Source organism: Aythya ferina (assembly GCF_964211825.1).
Source record: "Aythya ferina genome assembly, chromosome: 2".
Classification (NCBI taxonomy): domain Eukaryota; kingdom Metazoa; phylum Chordata; class Aves; order Anseriformes; family Anatidae; genus Aythya; species Aythya ferina.
This window is the reverse complement of record NC_140297.1, coordinates 53600864-53624088: the sequence shown is the minus strand read 5'-3', so window position 1 is coordinate 53624088 and position 23225 is coordinate 53600864. Positions and strand designations below refer to the sequence as shown.

General features: G+C 42.9%; 2 protein-coding genes across 12 annotated transcripts in view; both read left to right on the top strand.

Annotated features, from left to right (window-relative positions):
* Positions 1–47: 47 nt before the first annotated feature.
* Positions 48–12188, top strand: LOC311432033 (tRNA selenocysteine 1-associated protein 1-like). Of its 5 annotated transcripts, XM_084510055.1 has the most exons (10): positions 67–224; positions 1631–1715; positions 2710–2786; positions 2881–3011; positions 3562–3693; positions 4596–4715; positions 6895–7090; positions 7619–7664; positions 8469–8637; positions 11871–12188. In XM_084510055.1, exons 3-9 carry the CDS (start codon positions 2757–2759, stop codon positions 8603–8605), a joined length of 792 nt encoding a protein of 263 aa, XP_084366181.1. In that variant the 5' UTR covers positions 67–224; positions 1631–1715; positions 2710–2756; the 3' UTR covers positions 8606–8637; positions 11871–12188. The 5 variants fall into 5 exon arrangements, with proteins under 5 accessions (XP_084366183.1, XP_084366182.1, XP_084366181.1 ...); XM_084510057.1 differs by lacking the exon at positions 2710–2786 and having other exon boundaries at positions 48–224; XM_084510056.1 differs by lacking the exon at positions 11871–12188 and having other exon boundaries at positions 48–224; positions 8469–8861.
* Positions 12189–13327: 1139 nt separating this feature from the next.
* Positions 13328–23225, top strand: part of NUP153 (nucleoporin 153) — a 44090-nt gene continuing 34192 nt past the window's right edge. For 4 of the 7 annotated variants that reach the window (XM_084510034.1, XM_084510037.1, XM_084510035.1 and 1 more), the window contains exon 1: positions 13330–13624. In XM_084510034.1, coding sequence (XP_084366160.1) covers positions 13361–13624 — 264 coding nt within the window. In that variant the 5' untranslated portion in view covers positions 13330–13360. Of the gene's footprint in view, positions 13625–23225 lie in introns of all 7 variants that reach the window. The other 3 variants (XM_084510039.1, XM_084510036.1, XM_084510038.1) reach the window with 3 other exon arrangements.

The following is a 23225-nucleotide window of genomic DNA, read 5'->3' as shown; positions in this document are numbered from 1 at the left end:
TGCCTACCCGCTGTCTCAACCGCTTTGCAAATGTTTTTGGCTTCCAGGGAGAAGGAGCAGCGACCAGGATCGGACGGGGAGGAGGACGGAAGCAGCTCGGCCTCAAGCTCCGTGGGAGCTGTGCTCGCGAAGCTGTTGCGTCAGATGCCCTCTGATAGCTTTTGGCAATAAAAGTGCTTCGTTGGGTGTGGAGTCTCCTGTTGGATCCACACTGAGAAAGAGCGGTAAGTTTTCTAGCAAAAAGTAAAAAAAAAATTATGCAGTGGTGAAGCCAAAATTTCTTAAATACTGGTGTTTCCAGTATTTAACACATCAAGGTCCCTTTTTAATAAAAGTAAGGTTGGAATTAAAGTAACATTCTCATGGGGCCATTTTTATTAATAATGGCCTCTTTAACTGGAAAAACAAAGCTAATTCTTTGTGAGTACAGTTAGTCAACAACCTCTTGCTAAACCCAGCCTTTACTGGTACATACCTGTATTTAAGGGCTTGTTTTTGACAGCTTTCTTGGATACAGAATGGGAATGGAGATGAAGCGCATGGTTATCCCTGCATAGCATTACACAGGATATTCTTATATGGCTGTCCTATGTTGGATTAGCATAATCAGTTCTCAGAAGTAGTGTTCTGAAGTGTTCACTTGTGTGAGCAAGCCTTTAAGGCATTACAAACACTCTAATTATTTTGTGCATGTGGATTTGGCCAGCCAGTTCGTGCAATGTTATATAATTTGTTGCATGGTAATGGGAATTAGTATTTCAGCAGTCAAGTATCTACACAGAAGAGAAATATTGGATGTGTGGGAGGGAAAAAAAAAAGCAGTGGTGAATGAACAATTGTGTGCAAGGCAATACAAAATATTCTGTAAATGCAAATGCTTTCTTTGGTGGTTTGTATTGGATGAATGACTGTGAAAGAGCTTAAAGAAAGGGTATCAGTCAGTGAAGAAGTATGTACACCTCTTCAGTGAAATGTATAGGATTTTAGTAATTGTGGTTAAGTTGCTTTGTGGCTTACTCACTGAGGGTGAGTGAAATGTGTATGTGGACAAGGTGGAAGACAAGAAGATGCACCTAAGGAAAGGTGCAGAGAAGGGTCATACTTATCTGTGGTGTACCCTGCTTTGTCTCTTACATCTCTGCTCCTTTAGCAGGTAGGAAGTACAACTGCTTGTTTTCAGCTGTGTAACTGGTACCACAAGCAGATACAACTTCTAATTTGTCTCTAAGTGTGTGGGGGGGGACTTGAGGAGTTGTAGAAAACATTAAAGCTTATATCTTTGCCTTGTTTTTAATTACTTCAGAACATGGAACTAATAAATCATAATATTGCATGTTCTTTTAGAAATAAGGATAAGGTGTAGGTCACTTAAAAGCTCACAATTTCTTAGTGTCTTGGACAATGCGAAAACTTTGTGGACTACTACAGTTTAAGAAAATGAAGAAGACTTCTAATCGTAGTCCCCTTGGCTATATATCCTTCTTGTCATTGCTAAAACAATTGAGATGCATCATAAATTAAATTCCCGAGTTGTGAATTAATAATATTAAAAACGTTGGACAGGGTGAGCATCTATGAAACTGACCTCAAAATTAAGATTATTCTTGCCCCTCCCTCACATTTTTTCTAGCTGACGGACTGCAATAAACTGAGCGTTTGCAGCTGCGTTCCTTGAGAAAGACAGAAGACAGATTCTTTCAACCATGGCAAACCAGGTAAGATCCTGTGGTGAGAAATTCAGGTTTGTAGTGTCTAAATGGATCCCAGAACCATACTCAGAATTCCTAGTAAATGTAAAGCTGAAATAGCTGGCTCACTCTGAGTTGGGTGTTATAGTCCTATGATTTCCTCTGGTAATTTGGTAATTGGTGGTTGTCCTCTGGATGCTTGATCATAACAACCAAAGCAGGTTGGGGGCAAAACATTGAACTTTGCAGTTCGGATTATTTGAGCATGAGTTCTTCTGAAGGATCTTGTGAGTAACACTCTCTATGTAAGTTATGTAGAGGTGTTCTAGAGGAAGAACACTAAAGCCTGCGTAAGTAAAAGCTACTGAAAAACGTCAATCATATTTTTGGAAATCCTTGTTCTTCAGAATACTAAATGAGGGAGGCAACCTGTGTTATTACGGCTGTTTCTCTCCTCTTTTTTGTAGTTATCACGCTTCCTTTTTAACTGTGGCTTTTTGGGTGGTTTTTTTTTTTTTTTTTTGGAGGCACTTTTTTTTTTTTATGCCTCTTAGTTCCTGGCCTTGCATCTGGGTTTTGAGTTTTCCCCTCAGCCAAGTTAGTGCCTGTTCCTGGTCTGCTTTCTCCTTGCGTTCCATTAATGGGCCTCCTGTCGTCATTCCTGGCCTGAGAGTGACTGGCAGCTAGGTAGTGAGGAGAGGCATCTCACATAAGAAAAAAGAAGAATTCCTAGAAAGGGGAGACAGGGACAGATGAGATTTCTTCTGAGCAGGAGTGATGATTTCCTGCCTCTTCATCACTCACTGTGCTACTGAAGACTTTTTTTTTTTTTTGAGAGTCCAAGAGCTCAAACGGAGCACAATCCAGTCCTAAGCTAATTAACACATAGGATTGACCAGCATCGAAGGGCTAACTGCTTTTTTCCGAATTCCAAGAGGAAGCTGTCAATCCTTTAGCCAGCTTGACAGGTCAGGGGAATATGGCTGTTCATACAATCCTTTGGCTCTGTTATTTTTGCCAGGCGTTTTCCCCAGAGGCTGCTTTCCCTCATGGGAGGCGGAGGGAGAAATGGGACCCCAGGCTTCTTTCAAGGGCAAGGTGAATATGGGGAAATCACCTGTGGTGATGGGGAGTGGGAGGGAGGAATGTAAATGAGGCTAAATACTATAGAGGTGTTTTTTTATCCCAACAGGACTTGCTTGGGAAAAAACGAGAATGCCTCCAGGCCTACAGCTGGTGGAGAACACCACAGAAAAAACGAAAGAAAAAGAACAAAATAAAACCAGGAAGAATAGAGTTTGTTAGTAGTAGTAGTTCAGCCAGGTAAAAACCTTTTGAAATGAGAAACTCTGCCTTACCTGTTTGAATTGATAGCGAATGCCATCACTCACTTTTAAAATTCCAAAATGGCTGGTGTGTTTGCATAGATGCTAAATGTTGCATTGGCAATACGTGTCTATAAATAATGGTTTACTTGTAGTTGCTCTCTCCCATGGTCACTGGGAAACAGTAGCAAACTAGTCATAGCTCATTTGAATCATGGCTGTGGTTTAAGTTAATCATTTTTCTTGGTATTTTTATGCTTCTTTCTTGTTCAGACAATAAACTATGCTTCTTTTTGAAACAAACTGTTGCAAGTTGTCAGAAAATGGGTCCTTGTTGCTGAAACAGTAGAATAGACCCAGAGTAATGGAAAACTTTAGATTAGAGTGGTGGCATTGCAATTTTCTACGCAACTCAGTAGAGTTCTGTACTTAGTACTCCTTACAGATTTGTCTCTTTTTTTGTCTGATGATAACTAACTGTTAATGTAATGGGAATCAGCTATCTTAGTCTTGAACTTTAAAATTGTTTTCTCTCTCTCTTTTTAAAGACCAGACTATTCAATATTTGTTGGGGAGCTTACTCCAGAAGTGGATGATTTCCAGCTCTATGACTATTTCCTAAAGAGGTATCCCTCATGTATTGACTGCAAAATAGCAACAGACCTGCTGGGATATTCCAGGTAATTCCAGTGCAAATTTGTAACATTATCAGTGTGTTCGCTTTTATAAGCGATATGTAAGAGCTTGTGTCTGAGCTGTTCCAGTGCTTTTTTTCTGGGTCAGGAAGAGTGAGATTAGTCTTTAGCATTGCTTTTCTTAATAGCACAGATCCTTGAGTGTTTTTAAGAGCTTTCCGGTTAGTTCAAGCAGTTACTGTGATAAGCTTCAACTTAACCATATGCATATCTACATGGGGGGAAAAAAAAAGAACTAGAAGCTGTGGGAGAAGGAAGAGCTGTGCACTGAAATCAGCGCTGCCGTGTGTCTACTTATTCATCTGCAATACTGAAGACAAAATAATTCCTACTTTGTTTGGGGAAAAACGTAAGCCCTGGCAAATCTTAGGGGGTTGGGTGATGGAACCTAATGTTAGTAGTAAATAAAGTCTAGCAGAAACTACTGGCCATGCAGTGAGTCAAGCAGGAATGAGCGAGTTTGCTGTTCAGACAATGCTGCCTGTAATAGACTAATTCAAGAAACTTTTGAGAAAGCAGATAAAAAAGAATGCTAGTGTTATGCAGTGGTAGGAGTGGGTTAATGCTAACTGATTAACTGCTGTATATGCAGAAATATGGAATCTGATTACTTACGCAGATAGCACTTACAATGTATTGTTTTGCTGGCTCTTAGCGAGTTGCATCTTAATGCTATCAAGGAACAAGCTTTTTGCTTCTGGCCCAAGTTTTTTTAATTTGGTGAAAGCCTTTTCTGTGCATGTGCACATGCCGGAGAGGTTGCTTAAGTAATGGAAGCTATAGTAGCTGCTATCTTCTGTTTTTTTGTAGAAGACAGAAATTGAATTCATTAGTCTTGTAACTGTTATGCATACTAGAATTTGTTTTCTCCCTTTTGAAAATTGTAGAGGGTATGCCTATGTCAGATTTGGTGAGCAAGGTGATCAGATGAGGGCACTGCAAGACTGCCAGAATGCACCAGGTCTGGGGGGAAAACGAATCCGGCTGAGCATAGGAATTTCTAAAAGGTAACCAATGAGTTGTGCATTGATACAGTTATTCTAAATAATCAGATTCTTGTAGCTCTGCCTTTGTAAAGTCTGTGGCCCTTGCTGTAATGGCTGTACACAGGATGCAGTCTACAAAACCAAAAATGCAGAAGTACTATGTTTTGACTCCCTGGATTCATCAACCTGTTTCAGGATGGCTGGGGGAATCCACCTCTTATGTCTAGCCAGACAGTGTAACTTGGGCTTAGCTGCCATTGTAACCAGCCTTGTTTCTCAACAGTAGCAAAGCTGAATGCATTCGTAAATATTTTCAGGTTTGGGCCTATATGAAGTAGAAGGGACAAGAAGTGGTTTTATACACTAGGGAGTTCTTGTTCTTAGACCTTTCCCTCTAGTTTGAGAAGAGCACAGAACTAGTTTCACAGTGGGCTGACAGGAAAGAAGTGAGGGAAAATCTGGGAATGCAGGGAGAAAGCCAAAGGAGTTTATTACTAGAACAGGTTTAGAATACTATTCTTTGCTTTTCATGAGCTTAGGGCAACGGGGAGTTTAAAGTTTAGCACTTCCTGAGAGGGTTTCTTACTCTACTGGCTCAGTTCTATCATTTATTTAGGGCAATTCAGGTCTCTGAATAGTTAAAGAATTGATACCAAATTTGATGAACTTTGATTCAGGATACTGACAAAACAGGACTTCATATAAACAATTCCAATATGTTCATGAGGTTAGCTTGTGTGTTCTGTTAAACAGTAAAAAAAATAACACTTCTGTTTCTGTTTACCTAGCATAATTCTGCAAATGTTGCCTCCTGCTTTAGAATAGAAATGCTCTTCTCCAAGAGAGCACTGTCCAAAATTTCTTTGCCAAATTTTTTTTATTAAATTAATATTTTTATTTTGAAAACAAGAATAAGCCACAAACATGTTTTCTCGCTTTGGCTATCCAGATGAATGTCAACAGTATTTTCAGATTTTCCTTCCCTGCAGAGCTGTATGTAGGAAGAGTGCAGTTGGAAACAGAAGATGTAAGATGATATATCTTCTATTTGTTTGCTACAGTAATAAGACAATGGATTACCTCTTTATTAGAACTTGTGTAGCTTTACAGTATTGAAACAAGCGTAGGTATTAAAAGACACACCAGTAACATGTTTCTGAATGGCTGAGTACCATGCTCTCTTAGCATTGAAATATCCAGCCACTGGATTAGTTTGTCGTGTTTGCTTCTTTTGGAATCTGTTTCAGAATGCCTTCAGCTTGTATTCTTGACAAAAAAGCATAGAACTCACTTCTCTGCATCCCCAATTCAAGTCAGATAAATTGGGCACTGCAAACACAGAAGGTCTGCCTGTACAGAATCAGTGAAGAAAAGTCTAAACAGTGGATTTTTTGAATATGCAGCTGGGTTATCTGAATGTATTTTATGCAGTGTATATCAGTTTTAGTACAGATAGCACTTGTCTTGGTTCTTGTCATTAGTCTGAAGCTGCCCCTGAGAAAATCTTGAAAGGGAAAGTAGTGAAAACTAATCAGCTGGCCCTTTCTTCTTAAAAACCGGTGTATTTTGTAATTCTACCACTGATGAGGCTTCATACTGGACAATTTGATTATGTAGTTAAGCAAGACTGACGTCACCAGAGTGGTATGCTTGGCAGCTGTTTCATGGACTTTAAACAAAAAAAAAAAAAAAAACCACAACTGAGCAGGTGGAGGTAGGCATGGCAAACTGGCAGGCAGTGTCAGATGCTTCTTTGAAATGGATAATCTGACTCCATTCACTTCTTTCTGGAAATAAGATCTAGTAATTAACCAAACAAAAGACAGAAGGGTTAAGACTGCATCTTTAAAGCAGCTGTGCTTGATAAATGTCTCTGGTCTTAATAAATCAATCTTTAGCAAACCACAGAGACTTAGCAGCAGCTTGCTTATGCCAATGCTAAAAATACTTGATATATACAGGTAACAATGTCAAGGCTCTGGAGTTAATCCATGAAAACAATTACTTCTGGTATTGGCAAAGGTGAGGATGTTTGCTTCTATATAAATGGGGTTTTGTGCTGTGACTTAAGCTGTCACTTAAGTGACTATTTAGGAAAGCTTCCTTTTAAGCTTTGAAGTATGTAAGCTGACAAATTGTTTAAGTTCAGAACTGGGTTTAGAGTTTGTTCTCTAACTGTATGCAACTTCTCATGTTTCAGACTGAAAGCAGAATTCCAGCGGTACCAGTCATACAACTATAATGATTATTACCAAGATTATCAGAACTACTACTCGCAGTGGAGTTACGATGCTTATGCTGACTACAACTACAGCTCCTATGCTCCCTATGACAGCATGCAGGCTGTTGGAGACTGCTCTTTAGGAGATGCTGTAATGGCTCCAGCTCTTTTTGAGGTAAAGATACTGCACACTTGCTATAAAGTATTTTTTGTTGCTATTTCACAGATAATAAGCAGTACAGATTTGTGTGAATCAGGAAAAAAAAAATCCAAAGCTGAAAACATGCTTTCTGCTTAGTGTGAAGGTTAAAATAGCAGATTCCATTCAGAGGTGTTTGTATTTAAGTGCTTAAATGTTAAATCCATAGAATTAGTGATTTATACACCATTTTTGTTCATGTATACCAAATAATGGTTTTGACAGCATAATTGTATACAATTGTTTCTGTTCTTCTGATTTGTTTTGCTTAATGCAAATTAAACAGTTGCTGTAAGTGGTCTTATCGTGGTCAGTTTATCAGTTGTGACCTCCAGAAGTCCCTTCTGACCTGTACTGTAATATTGGCTTTCTTTTAAAAATAAATATGAAATGCCATCTACCCTTGTAGTCGTAGGAAGAAGGAATGGGTTGAGAATACAGCACTTTGAGTCTGATGCTTTCTGAAATGAGTTGTGATTAAACTTAGCCTTTTCTGTCTTTCAGGAATCTTCAGTTATGACTGAAATCAGCGATGACCTAATGACTGAAGGTAATAAGGGTTCTATCATTGTGACTTGAGTGTAGCCATACTTGTGCCTTTTAACAATACAAGCCAACCTCTACTGGATGAAGAACATCTTGAAAATTCAGCTGATGCAAAGGTCAAACCTCTGTGGGGTTGATCTGCATGCAATCAGTTGGGGTTTTAGAGCTGATACAGCATACACCGAGTGCATCAAGTAAAATGGGACACTGTCAGTGCTTTGCAGGAAGTTTCTTGTAACTGTGCCTTCCTTCCCTTTTGAAAATGGTCTAACACAGAATTTTTGTTCTTTGTATTGATTCCACTAAGCAGATTCTATATTAGAAACTCAATAATACACAAAAGCTTTGTTCTCCACCCTGAGGTAAAAGCTTATGTTGCAGATTCCAAAAGGAGGATTCAGCTTGCTCTTACAAATTTGGTACAAAACATAATTGTGTCCTGGAAGGTTTGCAAAGTTTTTCACGTGGAGGCATTTTGTGTTAGTGTTTAGAAACTATCTTGTGTAACATCTATTAGAGTAGAAGTGAATTAAATGGCTCTTGGGAAGGTCTCATGGCCAATTATCCTTAAACATCATCTTTATTCGTCTTTCAAGATAAAGGTAATACAGTCCTAGCCTGTAGGATTCCCAAAAGTTGGAGTTGTGAGGTTTAAAATTTCAGAGGACTAAATATCTCACTAAAATAAGTAGATCTAATAGCTTATTACATATAGCTTAAAATACATTTTATTAGCCATTTCACATGAGTGTTTTTTGTGTGCATGCCTCAGATCTGATACTTGTACTTACCAGGCTTTTATTTTCAGATCCACAGCTCTACTTGGATGTTGATGAAATGAACAGACAATTTATGGAGACAAGCGAAGAACTCTATGATTCACTCATGAATTGTCACTGGCAACCTCTGGATACGGTCACTTCTGAAATCCCCTCTGCTATTTAAGTGTCTTATATAGCATGACCGTTATGACCAAGGTGCTAAAACTACATTTCTTCTACATTATTCTAGCTCATAAGTTTTAAAGCACAATGATAGGTTGGGTTTTTTTTGCTATGCTTTTGACAGTTTCTGTAATCTTTTTGTTCATCACTCTCTTCTTGGAGCATCATGAAATCATGTAAATATTCTAGAAATGTAAAGAGTTAAATGGGGTCTAAAGATAGACTTGCCTGTGTAAATAAAAATTTGTTTCTGCAAACCTGCCAGCAAGGGATTTTACTTGTACCTGTGTGCAGCACGTCCTCTTCTGGCTTATGAAACTTAACAAGGTAGTAAGGGTATTTCATCTGTCTTTATTTTTATATGGGTGTTAGGACACAAGCAAAAATCTAGTTTTCACTTGTTTTCCTAGTCACTTAGGTAAGTGACAAACCAAGCCCTTCAATGTGCTTGCTTAGATTGGAAGTGTGTATGGGAGACACTTACAGGCCTTGCTGTGGAAACACCTGTCTGCTCCTTCCTGCAGGCTGCTGGCTCTAACTGTACTGCTGATATCTGCTAGGTCAGCTGAAATTGGCTTATAAATATGGTATTTTAAGCATATGGAAGTGTAGACTTGAACTGCCATAGCTACAGACATCCCATGAGGATGAAGTCTGTTGGCACTCTGCATCAGCATTTAGCTTTCCCTTGACCTTCTTACTGTTAGACTTCTCAGCTGACTTACAGCAAAGATGTTGCTGCAACATAATACATGTTCTTAACCTAACAAAAAAAAAATCTTGGAGAAAACAGCTTGCTGGCTTAAAGAAGGAAAAATAACACCAGGAACAACAAAAAAAAAAAATCCTAGTAACAGCTCCTAAAGTTACATCCTCTGCTACTCTCTAATTTCTCTGGTCTTCCTTCATTCATGGTAATGAAGTTTATAAAGCTTTGGTAGAAGGATGACAGTATTCAAGTCAAAGGAGATGAGAGCAATGAGGAAAGCTTTGCTTTAAGCTAGAGCAGTCTTGCAAGTTGCTGCCTTTATATGCTGTTCTCATCTTGAAGGGTATAGAGTATTTTCCAGTCATAGGGACTCCATAACCCTATGAGTATTGAGAAATAGTTGCTATTTAACAGTGTATATAATAATTAACTGAGGCTGGAAACAATATTCTTCCAAGAAAAAAAAAGGAAGCAGAAATTACTGTACTTAATAGCTGTGGAAGCTGTTAAACCTAGCTGACACAGTTTTGGTACTGCCATGTGTGTTTTGGGGGCAATATAAACCATAATTACTGTGATGGCAGGTAAGAATCAAATTCTTACGGCTTAGTGTAGTTAGTGAAAGTAGCAGTCATAAGCTGTGTGCTGTTCTTGAATGTAATACAAATTCTCTTTTGTGACTCCTTAGTACTTACAGGTTACTTCTAGCTGATGAGCAGAAACAGCTTCTGTTTGCTATTAGCTGTTGGGTTTTTGCTAGGAGTATTTTCAGTCCTGAATTGAAACGACATCCCGAAACAGAAAAGGCTTTTGGAGTGTTATAGGAAACATGTTCTTCCTGGTTTTAGTGCCAGTGTACATGTAGGAAGAGACAGAAGGCAAAGAACCTCATGTAGGCGGAGGGGGTGAAGTGGCATCACAGTTTGAGCCGTTGCAGTTAGATCTTCCCAAAGCATGGAAGCAATGTGGTGGGGAATCAGGGGCTTGGTGGGTTGCTTCCTTGTGTGAGCCAGTGAGTCTTTTGAGGGGCAGATTAATAAGACATGAGTTAGAGGTGGAATAGATGAAGCAGAGAAAATCTGGGTGGGAAAAGGGTTGCTTGTATGTGTATTTGGAATTGTTTCAGGGCATTGAGCTGGGGCAGATTCAAGGTAATAGATGCAGCCTCCTTGAATTTGGATGGTAGTGCTGAAGCTTCAAAGCCTTACAAGGTTTGATGCCACTTCAATTGTAGTGCGATTTTTTTTTTTTAATCTATTTTCTTCAATGTCAGCAGCAAGGCAGCTTCCATGTGCTTGCCTGGGTGGTATGCTGCTTTGATATGGCTTGCTTTGCATCACCAAACACAGTAGTTAGGTTGCATCGAGTACTTTGTGGAAACACTGTGTTGTCAACTGAAAAGGTGTTGGCCCAGCAGAAACAATGTGAAGTATCAGTGCTGTTTTTTGGCCTTTGAGAGGTTGGTCCCTAACATGTGACTTGTAATGAGGGGCCCGCATAGATAGATGATTTCATCTAGTCTGACACTGTGGTGGTGTATGACCCAAGTCTATAAACATCAAAAAATCAGGCTGTGGCCACCCGTTCTATGCAGACTTTGCCTATTAAGGTCTCTAATGTACAGCATAGAGATGTGCACCTTCTGTTCTGGACTAGACAGTGCAGATACCAGTTTTGTAGCTCAGTGAATGAGGTTGGTTGGGCTGTTTGTTCTCCAGAGCTGAAAAATGTTGGGAGTGTATTCTCTTGCAGTCTACATAAATGAAAATGATGAGAGGAAGAGAAAGTTGATTGCAGTCTGTGTGCTGCTGTTATAAAGTAGTTCTCTGACGTCTTTTTCCCTCTCCTGAGATTTACTAGCCTATTGCCCTTTCCTGTTAGGAGTGCATACCTGGATTGGGATGGTGTGTGCAGTGCAGGCTCTTTACTGTAAGAGCACAGTGAACGCCAGACTTCTTCCTGTTCTGCCGTGTTAACCATGAATCACTGCTTCCTGAACTTGTGATTGCATCAGAACTGCTAGAATGCCTTGTAGAGTCTTTTTACTGGGTAAACTTCACAGCTGTGGTTACAACTTCCAGCCTGTATTAGCTGAACACATTGTATTGGTGCCCACCATCAGTTTGACAAAGATGGGATTGCAGTAGGAGCTTGCTTTCTTCCTTCTTTTTAATTAAACAAGTCTTTGAAGCAACTCTTCTAAAACCACTATACTTCAATTCTTCAAGTTTTCTGTTTTACTTAGCTGAGATGTTTTTTTTCTTCCAAGCTTGATGAAGTTTTCTACAAGAATATCCTGTAATGATTTCATTAGCTCTTTTCATTGTACCTAGCTGCAATAGAAAGTGCTCAAAAACCTGCTGTTTTCTTCAAGAATAGTAGTGGGGGTTTTCCTGTCCCTTGTCTGATAAGACTTTAGGGCAGTGGTCTGAAGGGCTACTGATCCTGTCATCAGTGAGCCAGGAGAAGGCGGGAGTCCGAAACGGGTTAAAAAAAGTACTTAAAAGGATACAAAAAGAGTAAATGGTACTTAAGCCATGCATGTTTCTTTTTGCAGGGATGCTCTGGACCAACCGCTTCTTTCTAGCGCTACCTCAAAGTAACTTGCAGATAGAACTCACAGGGAAGATTGATCAAATGGTGATGATCGCTGTCATTCTGCTGGACACGCATATACTTGCCTTTCGTTTTGGCTCATTTTTAATACCAATTAACTTCAGTGACTCACGTTATAATAGACACCGTTTGACTGCATCGGCAAATATTTCTGAGTCATGAGTGTCATTAAAGGCCTGTCACCCTATGGAAACCCTTCTAAATAAGAAAAATGGAATTAAAATAAATAAATAAAGCAGCATTTGAACTTATGAGCAAACATAGCGTAGCTGCCTTTGACACTGATCTGGAGGAGAAAAATCACGTTACCTTAATAGGGTTGCCTTAATAGGTTTGGTGTACGTGAGGGAGGGAAGTGTTTTATGTTGCCTCAGCTGTTACATGTCCAATGCAGGAGGGGTCTGAGAGTGGTTCCCTGAGCACGTTGTTGTGGAAATCAATGATTTCACTGCCCGATGCCTGTTATTAAGGGCACAATGTGTACCCCGTTACCACTTTCATTTATTTTTTGTGGTGAAAATCTGTCACAGTGCCTATGTTCCCTGTGCCACATGGTAGGATTCAGCGTGACGATCGCTTCCTGGACCAAGGCGGCCACGAACCCAGCCTCAAACACTGCGTGTGCTTGGGTTAACAATGTGGGGGCTACTGGTGTGGGTTTTTTTGTTACCGGTGTGGTTATGGGTTACTGGTGTGGGGGTTATTGGTGTGGGGGTCACTGGTTATCGGTGTGGGGCTTTTTTTGACAAGCACTGTGGGGTTGTGGCGCTGTCCCACACCCGGCGCAGTGCTGCTGCACCCCAGCGTTCGGCACCACGGGGCGGGGAGGCTCCGTGGCTGTCTTTTAGCCCCGTTCTTGTGCTGTCCGGGCCGGCTTTTATTATGGCGGCCGCTCCCCGAGGCCGCCATCCCTGAGGCAGCCCCGCTCCCCTCCCCTCCCCCCCCCGTCCCCTCACTCCGCGCTTTCCCGCGCGGCCCCGCCTCCTCCTCCCCCCTGCCCCTCCTCCCTCCCCTCTCGCGAGGCCGGGGCCGGGGCCGGGGCCGTCGCGGGCGGGTGACGCACGGCGCGCGCCGCGCTGACGCGAGCCGCCATCGCCTGCCCCAATTGGCCGCGTGAGGCGAGCGGCGGAGCGGGGAGGGCGAGGGACGGGACGGGACCGGGACCGGGAACGGGACCGGGAACGGGACCGGGAACGGGAGGAGGAGGAGGAGGAGGAGGAGGAGGAGGAGGGGGGCGGCGGGGCGAGGAGCGGGAGAGGGAGAGAGGAGAGGGGGGGGAGGGGGAGGAAGGAGGGGGGAGCGCGCGTTCCCGTGAGGGGAGGGGGCGCGCGCGCGTGAGGGGGGGTAGGGGGAGGGGCAGGGCAGGCCGCGCGGCGCGGCGCGTGGCGGGGGGCGTGTGACGGCACAGAGCGGAGCGCGGCGCGCGGCGGCATGGCCTCGGGCGGCGCAACGGCCGGCGGCGCAACGGCCGCGGAGGGCTCGGCCGGCGGCGGGTGCGGCAGTTGCGGCGCGGGCGGCGGCGGCCGGGCGGCTGTGCCGCCGGGCGGCAGCGCCGAGGCCGGATCCGGAGCGCTTGGAGAAGGAGGAGGAGGAGAAGGAGGAGGAGAAGGAGGAGTCGCTGCGGCTGGCGGCAAGATGAAGGGTCGGCGCCACCATTGGGGCGCCGCGAGGGCCCCCTACCCCAGGTGTAGGCAGGTGAGGAGCGGCCCCCACGCAGCGGGCCCTGCCCCGTAGCGCCTCGGTTACCCCTGTGCTTACCCCTCAGCCCCTTGCTGACCCCCTCACCCGCCCCTTTATCCCTTTAATCGCCCTGCACCCACCTCCTTACCCCCTTAATTACTCCTTCAACTGCCTAATTACCCCCTTAGTTACCCCCTCAACCCCTTACTAACCGCCCTTAGTTACCCCTTCAGCCCCTTACTGACCCCCTCAACTTCCTCTTTATTCCCTTAATCACCCCCTACCCACCTCCTTATCCCCTTAATTACTCCTTCAACTGCCTAGTTACCCCCTCAACCCCTTAGTTATCCCCTTGGCCCCTTACTGATCCCCTTAATCACCCCCTAGCCACCTCTTTACCCCCTTAGTTACCCCTTCAGTGCCTTACTTTCCCCCTTTATTCCCTTAATCACTCTCTAGCCCCCCCCTGTACCCCCCTAGTTACCCCCTCAAGCACTTAGTTACTGCCCCTAGTTACCCCCTCAGACACTTAGTTACCCCCCTAGTTATCCCCCTCAACTGCCTAGGTAACTGCTTAGTTGTCCCCCTTGTTACCCCCTCAACTGCCTAGTCAACTGCCTAGTTGCCCGCCTAGTTGCCCCCCCTAGTTACCCCCTCAGCCCCTCACTATCCCCCTTACCCCTTTACCCAGCCTTTTACCCCCCTCCTCACCCTCCCTTTCACCCCCAGCCCACTGCCCTCAGGACCTCCAGGGCTTTCCCCGCTCCCTGCACCCCTCCTCGCCCCCTCGTAAATTCTCTGCACATTACCTGCCAGGCTTTACTTCTCCTTCGTGTGGTAGGGTATGGTAGGTTGACAGTGAATGCGGTCTGTAAATTCAGGGTGTGAAAATCCCCGTGCTGGAGGGGGGACACGCTGAGATCCCTCCCAGCAGCTCATTGCTAAGAAATGTCAGGCGCCCAGAGAGGTGATCTGCAGACGCCCTCTGCACGTGTTCGTTCAGCCAAAACCTCTCCGCTATTAAATCAGCAACGTAACTGAGTATCATATGCAAAACCGAGGGAGCACTATGCATGGATAGCTGCTCAGTTAGGTTTTTATCACTCGCAGAAATGCCAAGTCCCTTACACCATATATTGACAATCAGTCTAGTCCATCTAAAGCTGGCCTGGAAGGGCAATAAAACATTCCCCACGCTTACAGAGCAAACATTGAAACCTCGGGCTTCAACAACACATTAACGTTGAAAGTGTCGTATCTCGCGTGTGCCGACACTGCGTAGATAACTGATAAACCTTACAGGTGAATTAATAATCAGCGGAGATGGTTTTCCAACTTTGCTATTGTCTGTTATCTCTGGGTGTTTTCCAGTAGGTTTATTGAAACAGTGTGCCAGAGCAAACACATGCTTGGGGATATCTGGGGGATTCTGCACAGAGAACGGATGCTGCACATCCAACGCAGATCAAATTAACAGCAACTTATCGGGGAAAAACTGTAATGATTTGATAAATAGGCAAACTGATCGATGTTGTACGTGTGCATTTATTATAGCTGATAACTTTGTAGCCATATGAATCGTGCAAATGCCCGTAACATAACAGGATGAACTTTGGGTAAATAGCTTGCTTAGAGCATTTGTCAATTAATTTCAGTTTGTTTTCAATGTAATGCCCACACTGCAGAAGTCTCTGTGCTTTAATGTTAATTGTCTCTCTGTGACGCGGTTGGGGAGACACGAAAGCGATCGATGCGATTTTAACATGAGGTTATACCTCTGATTCTGATCCCTACCCTGCTGTTTTTCTCATCCTTCCCCCTACAACTTTTGTCAATAAGTCAGTTTGTAGAAATACTGAAATAGATCTGTTTTGTGTGCTTGTGATCAAAATTACAGCCCACCAAACCCTCCGTCTCTTATCACTAAGCTCTGAAGGTGCCTGGGCACTAGACAGTATAGCTAACAGCTTTGAAGTTCCTGGGATATCTAATTTACTTTTTTTTTTTTCCCCTACCTGCAGGAGGGATGATTAGCAGGATGCCTAGCTCATGATTGTCAGCTTGCTGAATATTATTTAACCGTAGGTCCTGGGGTTTTGGTCAGGTGGGAATTCTCTGATCGTACCTGATGTGAGCTGCAGAGTCAGTCTCCTACAAAATACAGCAACAGCTTTAGGAGGCTCTTGCAAGAGGAGGTGCTGCTGCTTTTTAAAAACTATTAGTTAAAGCGCTTGTTCAGAATGTGGTAGACCCTACTTCAGCTTCCTTTTTTGCCTGGAGCGATCAACCTACATCTTCCACTTCCCAGGCAAATATCCCAGTCGTCAAGCTGTGTGTTATCTTCAGTTCTCCTGGTTGAGGCCGTGTTACTATCCAGAAAAAGAACGCATGATTCACTGAGCCAGAAAGAGGATGGATAAGAAAACGTTGCCCTCCAAGAATGGAGACGTGCAGGTTCTGGCCTTTGGTTTCAGAACTTCGTGCTCGTTTAATGTTAGATGTTCCTTACAGCAAGCATCCAAAGCCTATCATTTCCTGCCCTTTTCTGCCCGTATGCCTGATGACTAAACTTTAGAGCCCCGCTTCATTATGTTTTTGTTTGTTTGTTTTTAAATCTAGTGCCTTTTTTTAAACCGGATGAAATAGGAGAGGTGAACAGATGCTGTCTGGAAGAGAGCACTCGTGACTTGCAGCTTGTGTACTGTCCTAGGAGATGGAGATATGGATACAGATTGCCCCACCAGTGAAGGAACTAAACCGTGGTATTTTCCCTTTAGGGCTACCATCCTGCCTTATAAAAAGGGCACTATCAGCAGCTATATTATTAAACTGACAACAAGTAACAGCGCTGCTAGGTAAAGATAGTATAGGCTCACCCACCCCAAAGGTATCTGGGCTGGAAATCCTCAGAAACAAAAAGCTTTCTGCATTTCTGGGTTAGGCAGTCTGGGAGTAGAATTTAGGAGTCCCTCCTCTGGACAGCTTTCTTAATGGCTCTGTGCTGACAGCCCCGTGCTGATTGCATTGACTTGAGATAATGCTGGGCTTGGCGTGCTACCCATTTCCTCAGCCATTTCATGCTGAAATATCCATCCTGCTTCTGTATCGTGTAAGGAGCCTGGGCACCTGGGTTAAAATTGCATCTGTGCCCTGAGAGCCGAGCACGTGAGGGCGAGGGAGCTGCTGTGTCCAACGCCGGGCTTTCATCTGCAGGATGTGGCCAGAAGTGCTCCTAAGTGCTGGGTTGCCCCAGTCATTTAGGTAGGCGTTACTCGCGTGGATGCATGATTGGGATGACTGTTCGCATTGTTAACTTATTAACCAGCTTCCCTACAGGAGGAGAAGAGGCTAGCATAACTTTGGGGGTTATTTTTTTTATTTGATAATTAATCATTCAAATGAAAATGTCAGAGAAGTTTGACTCTCTTGGACTTTTAAACTCGTGCAGGCAGATTCAGGCATGAGAAATCAATAATTAGTTCTACCTGAAATGTTTCTTTAACCGTCCTGTAAACCTGTATGTTCATGTTAAGCTTCACGTCAGAGCTTTTTCATATTGGCTGTCAGATTTGTAGATTGAAATTTCTGCTGGCTTTTTTATTTTTCTTACACGTGCATATGCCAGTGCACACTCGTAACGTAGATGTGCTACGCTGGTATAAAAGAAAACAATCCAAACATTTTCCTTGAAGAAACCAGCATAAGTTGCTACATACTTTTAGTTGGTCTTATGCTTTGGATGTTACCATAAAGCCACTAATTTAATGTCCCGATCAGATAGCACCTCTGTCTGATGGGCGAGTTTTACAGAGTCATGTGAGATGTCATGTAAGATTCTGCCCAGGCAGAGCAGTTGCAGGATCAGGAATTTAAACTAAATGCAGCAATGCCTAAATCATTACATTATCACCTGCTTCTGTCTTGAAGGTGGGCCAGTTTTAAATGATTGTTTGATTTATGCCTGGGATTTTCTTGGCGTGCAGTGACTGCAGGCAGTGGGCAGAAGGAGTCTTGCAAGCTGCCGGGTTTATTTTGGGAGGAAATCTTGAAACTCATGCTGAAGAGTTCCTAGAATATCCTATTGAGTAATGTAAATTAGTTCATGTTAACCTGAAGCAGGGAAATACTAATTTATAAAAATCTTAAATCTATTAAACAACATCCATAGGGAGCTAGCTATGCAAGTATGACTTTATGGGTTTAATTCTTATTGACAGAATTACATCTTGAAATCTGCTGAGGTGATTGTGTTAATATTTATATGCATCTCCCTGCTCCTTCTGGTGTAGGAATAAGTTAGCACTTTGAGCTAAGTATTTGTAGATGTTAAGAATTGCTTAAAATGTATGTAAAGATTCTTTTAAATGAACGGGCTGGTAACTGACTTCAGAGGTTTTGTCTCTGTCCCAGCAATATCAAATTGTATCGGCGGAACAGATGTTGAAAGATACTGCTTGGCTTTTTACTGCCACCCAAAGCAAAAAATGTATCCTGGTGGGGAAGAACTTTCTAAACTGGGATACTGACGGTTTTCTCTCATTTAGGCTAGCAGTCCTGTCAGCGGTACCACAAACTGCAGAATGTGACTGCTGTACCGTTTTATTAATATTTTTGTTGCTGTCATGACAGCCTTGGGGGCTGTGAAGTGTTGGAGAAAAACAATAGCAGTGAGCGTTGTCTCAGGACAGAAGATTTTAAAGCAGATGAAATAAATGTCTGTGTAAGCTGGGACACCGCACGTTGCCTTCATCTGCTGGCGGCACATCACTTCCTCTGCGTTATTTATTCCTCCAGCCGGTAATTAGCGCTGGTTCTTGCTCCCCTGCTGTGGAGGAGCTGAGCTGCTGATTCAGAAGACTGCGAGGATAGAGTGCAACATCTCTTTTTGCTTGCCGAAAAAAAAGTTTTTTAGTTTTTGTAAATGGCAAGGTTGCCCTCGAGATCACAGCTAAGAGACTTTTCTCTGAGCTTGCTATTTCCAAACCACTTTTTAACAAGTCATCTCTTTTGTTAATGTGGTACAATTTTCCATTTTACTCTTGTTGAACTGCAAAAATCCTACGTTTTTTGCCATCTTTTTGATGTTCTGTTTAGTCAATCCAATATTTATTGTGTAGCTATTGTGCAACTAGGAAACGTTGGGTAGTCATATTTATACAGTCATGATAGAAGCCGGGAGATGTTCCCCAATGTACCTCTCGTGGTACATGCTGCTAAGAGAACATAACAAAAACTCCTCTGTGCTTTTTGTAACATAAAATACGTGTCTGAAGCTCAAGAATTAGTGTCTGTAATATTTTTCTAATTAAGAATTTTTTTTTAGCAATTAGGCAAAAATTTTATTACTTTTTATCTATTAAGTAATTCAGCTATTCAGTTTCATTAACAACGGCCCTACATTTGGGCGTGTTTATTATTTTCCCTTGTACAGTTCCCTTGTGCCCAGGTATTTTCCCTTTGTGCTACCACATTCTGTATTTTTTTTACAGTGCTTCTTAAAAGCCTTGACCTGCTTTCTCCTTATGCCTAGGCCCTCCAGGTCTTATCTACCTTTTTAGTGAAGGTAGGATTTAAATACACTTCTATAAGCCAAAGAGATACTAATTTTGCTAGCCACTTGAAGCTAGCGTTCTTCACAGCTGTTTGTCACCACGTCTGGAGGAAGGCTGGTACTCCTTCAGCTCTGTTAGGGACTGGGTGAGTACTCTCTGAACCCTTTCAAGCCAAGTCAGTTGGGTCGTCTTAAAATTGAGCCAAGGTGAGTATGAACTGGCTTGTTTGACTTTGCCTGAAGCGTAAGTCGTTTTGCAACTTGCTGATACAGTATTTGTCATTGTGGTATTCTAGATTGCTTTACAAAAATACGTATTAATTAAAAGAGCCTCTCAACTATATTTGCTTTTCTTTGTTGTTGTGGGCGAGGTTACAAATACATTGCCCTTCTTTTGACAAGCAGAGATTTTAAATATTTATTCTGCTCACTGTCTAGGAATTAGCACAGCACTAAAGTGGTTTTGTTAGGGCAGTAACACTGACGTTCTGGGGGGCAGTTTCCTTTGAGATTCTGTAACTTACAACTGCACTTTGCATTTACTTACAGTGTTATTGTGTGTGTTTGGCTTGGTTGCGATTCACCAGCTGTTTTTTTAAAGTAAGCATAAATTCATAATAAGCTTTACCTTTGCTGCAAAAAAAGTGCATGCTAATGTACGAGCAGCATGCACTAAGGTCCTACAGCTATGGTTTTAACACATGTGCTGGCTTTGCAAATACCTGTGCCAGCAGAAAATTTTCATTCTCCTTGCCAAGGTTGTTTATTACTGTCTCCACAGCTCTGCTGTTGGAAGGAGTTGTGCGAGTGTGTCCTGAAAGCTCGCTGACTTTGCTTTTAAGCTATAGCTGTGTTTTGAATCAAACTTTTCCTGAAGCAATTGGGTCTCAGGGCTCCTTCCTCTGTTAGAGGTCCAGGTCTGGTGATCTCAAAGACCAGCCAAAGATGCAAGCTGTTCAACTGTGCCAGATGCATGATAATTCTAACACTGCAATTGTATAGTATTTGTTATTAAACTTACCTTACAAAGCTGTGGATTATATACAGATTTGCAGATGTCGTAACCTAGGGTCACTAAAAAAAAATCTCTGTGCAACAGCAATTTGGTTACCCATAAGAGAAAAGTATTTAGGGACATGGCTTATGTTTGTGAGTTGCTCTTGGTTCTGTCAGCTGAGCTGTGGTGAAAGCACGTGGCCGGAAGGATGTTGCTGCCTCCGGTGACTGGAGGTTACGGCCCTGCAGCTGAGGTGAGCCTGCATCACCTTTGCAGCTTCAGAAGGTTAGCTGTGAATGTCAACAAATGTAACCCTAGCTGCTGCTGCAGCTAACGCAGCTGTGTCTGAGACTCAGCATTTTAGCTTCTCTTAAATCTTGCTAGGGAGTGCATGCAGCAGGGGCAAATGTAACACGATTTTAAAAAGTCTCGTGCCCTAGTTAATTGCAGGGTCTGCTGATTCGGTTAAATTGTGTGGTATAACTTACACGCTAGGCAACGTCTGTGTATGATGCTTTAAAAGTAGGAAAGTTTTAGTTTTGCTGAAATCTAATGCAAGCATAGAAAATACCTGAAGGTGACTCTTTGGTTACTTGGTTTTAGCTTGCATGTTTGAGATAGTTTATAAGAAAAAGTACTGAATGTACGACAGGCTTGACATAATAGCGTTTTGCAAACCCGCATAACCTGTTGTCAGCTCTGTTTGTAGATCAGCATGGATAGGAAAGGTCGTTCAGAAGGAGCGTAAGAGTACTCTGACATCTTTTATATACACCACGGTTATTTAAAAAATATAATTCCATTTCTCTTGTTACAAAATGGTGATTTACTTTGGAGTGCTACTGCGAAGTGCCAGTACTTAGATTTTGTGTCAGGAAGTACTTCAATTTGTGAGATGTGTTTCAGGTTACTTGTAACGTCTCTTCTACACTAGAAAGCCTTGGGCATGGGGACGATGAGCATCAAGCAGTGAGCTGCCCTTGAGAGGCATTTAACCATCTTTTAGAAGCTGTTGTGGGACTTGGCCTGCCCCTGCTTGTGTTTTACCTGCATAACGTGTCCTCCCGACTGCGCGCTGTAGCTTGCGAGTGCTTTTAGGCAAAGTGGCACTGAAAATACTGTTTAATTCATTGCTGGGAGTCAAGTATGTTGTTGGAGGTAGCGGATCTGTAGCATGTGGTGTGCCTTTGTATCCACAGATTTACTTAGAATACATGGGGGGAATAAGGAGTTTGCTGTTTCTTTTGGCAAATATGTTTGGTGGTGGTGAACTACTGCAATGAATTGTGTTTTACTTAATGGAGAATACCTATAAATAAGATAGGCAGTTTAGGCATAACATTGTCTATTTAAATCCTAAGTATATAAATGTATGTTACCATACATCTTGCTAAATCTGGTAACTGCTAATGGCCCTGTAAAGACCATCTGGTGCTTTGGGAAGTGTATTTCTTGATCATTTTAATTCTGAAAACTTTAAACTTCTTGTCTATTGGGTTATGCCAGAGTCTGTTATCCTCATACCAGGTATTGTTTTAGTTGTTGTTGTGCTAGTTGAGTAAAAATAATTGGTTTAGACTGTGTGGTAAGGGAAAAACAAATCTGAACTGTGTTTTTTTAGTGCAGTTCTATAGACTGGCTTTGAAACTTAGCTGCAGACACGCTGCATCTGTGAAGCAGTCTTTCAGTAAAGAATATTGACCGTACTTACACGTCCCTTCTTGGGTTTAAGAACAAACTCACCTAAGACTGCTTGTGAAGTTGTAAGTGAAATTTGTCTCCTGGGTCTTAAATGTTTGGTTTTGGTGCTGATAGGTGTCTATCTCAAAGTGTAGCACAAAACGTGCGCTCAGAGATCTACAACACTGCCACTGATCTCTGCTGAGGATTAGCGACAGCCTAAAGTAGTGCTTTTTACCAAGAAGGAAGGTGTCTTGTACTTTGCACCCTCTTTTGAAATGTTGTCAGCTGAAGGTGTGGACCAAACTTGAGATAAGGCCGTTCAGCGCCACAAGGATTTAACCTGGCCAGTTAGACACTGATTTACCTGTCAGAGCATCTACTGGCCTTTTGCACTCGGGTGGAAATGGTAACAGTGGGCTGTGTCTTCATGGGAGAAATCATCAAGCAGCGCTGAAATGTAAAGCAGCACCAGAATTTCCCTGGGAGGTTCCTTCTCAAGCTAGCTACAGTAAGGAAAATGAGGCTGACTTTGGCATGGGGAAGCATAATCCCTTCTTCACGATTTTTAGAAATAAATTTGAACTAGTCCAGTTACTTTAAATAAAGTAGTTGGTTTTTCCACTGTCACGTAATTAATGACATTCCTGTAACATACTGTTCATATTAAGTCGTAAGTTTTATTGTCTTTTTCTTCTAACTGAAAAACTCTGCTGTCCTGCATCCAAACCGAAACCACTCCCTAGACAGCAAGAGCTTGGTTAGTCTGCAGGCAGCCTGAGCTCGTGCTGCTGCACAAGAGAGGGGATCACGTCGGGTTTCCACTCCTGTCCCTGCGTTGGCACCAGCGCCTGTGTAAGCACACGGTGAGCTGGACCCGGGGCTGCCCCCAAAATACATCACAGCCCACAGGTGAATGTTTGTCTGGGTCGGTTTGATACAATCCGCATGGTGTGCGCACACTCAATCAAAAGGAGGGAGAGGTCTCGTTTCTTCCTTCTCCTATGCTGGCTGCTTGATCTTGCTCTCCCTCCTGGGCCGTTTGCGTTGCACCACGCCAGCTGAATTCATTAGTCCAGCAGGGAAACACGTGCATTTTGCCAGCTTAACGAATGCAGCCAGCAGGGAGGGCAGCCTGCTGTGCGCCAGAGCTGGCACAAGGTAACCGTGGGGGATGGAGAGAGCCTGGAAGCCCTTTTTGGGGGTGGGAAGTGCTTCCTCCGATCCGCGGCCGCTCGCTGAACTTCACCCTCAGGTGCAGGCTTTCTTTTTGAGGATTTACTGATTCGTATGTTTTAAGAACTGAGACTTCTGAAATTGGAAGAGAAAATTAAAATACAATAATCTGAGTTCAGCTGGAGGTAAAAAGTTGATGCTTATAGAGGAGT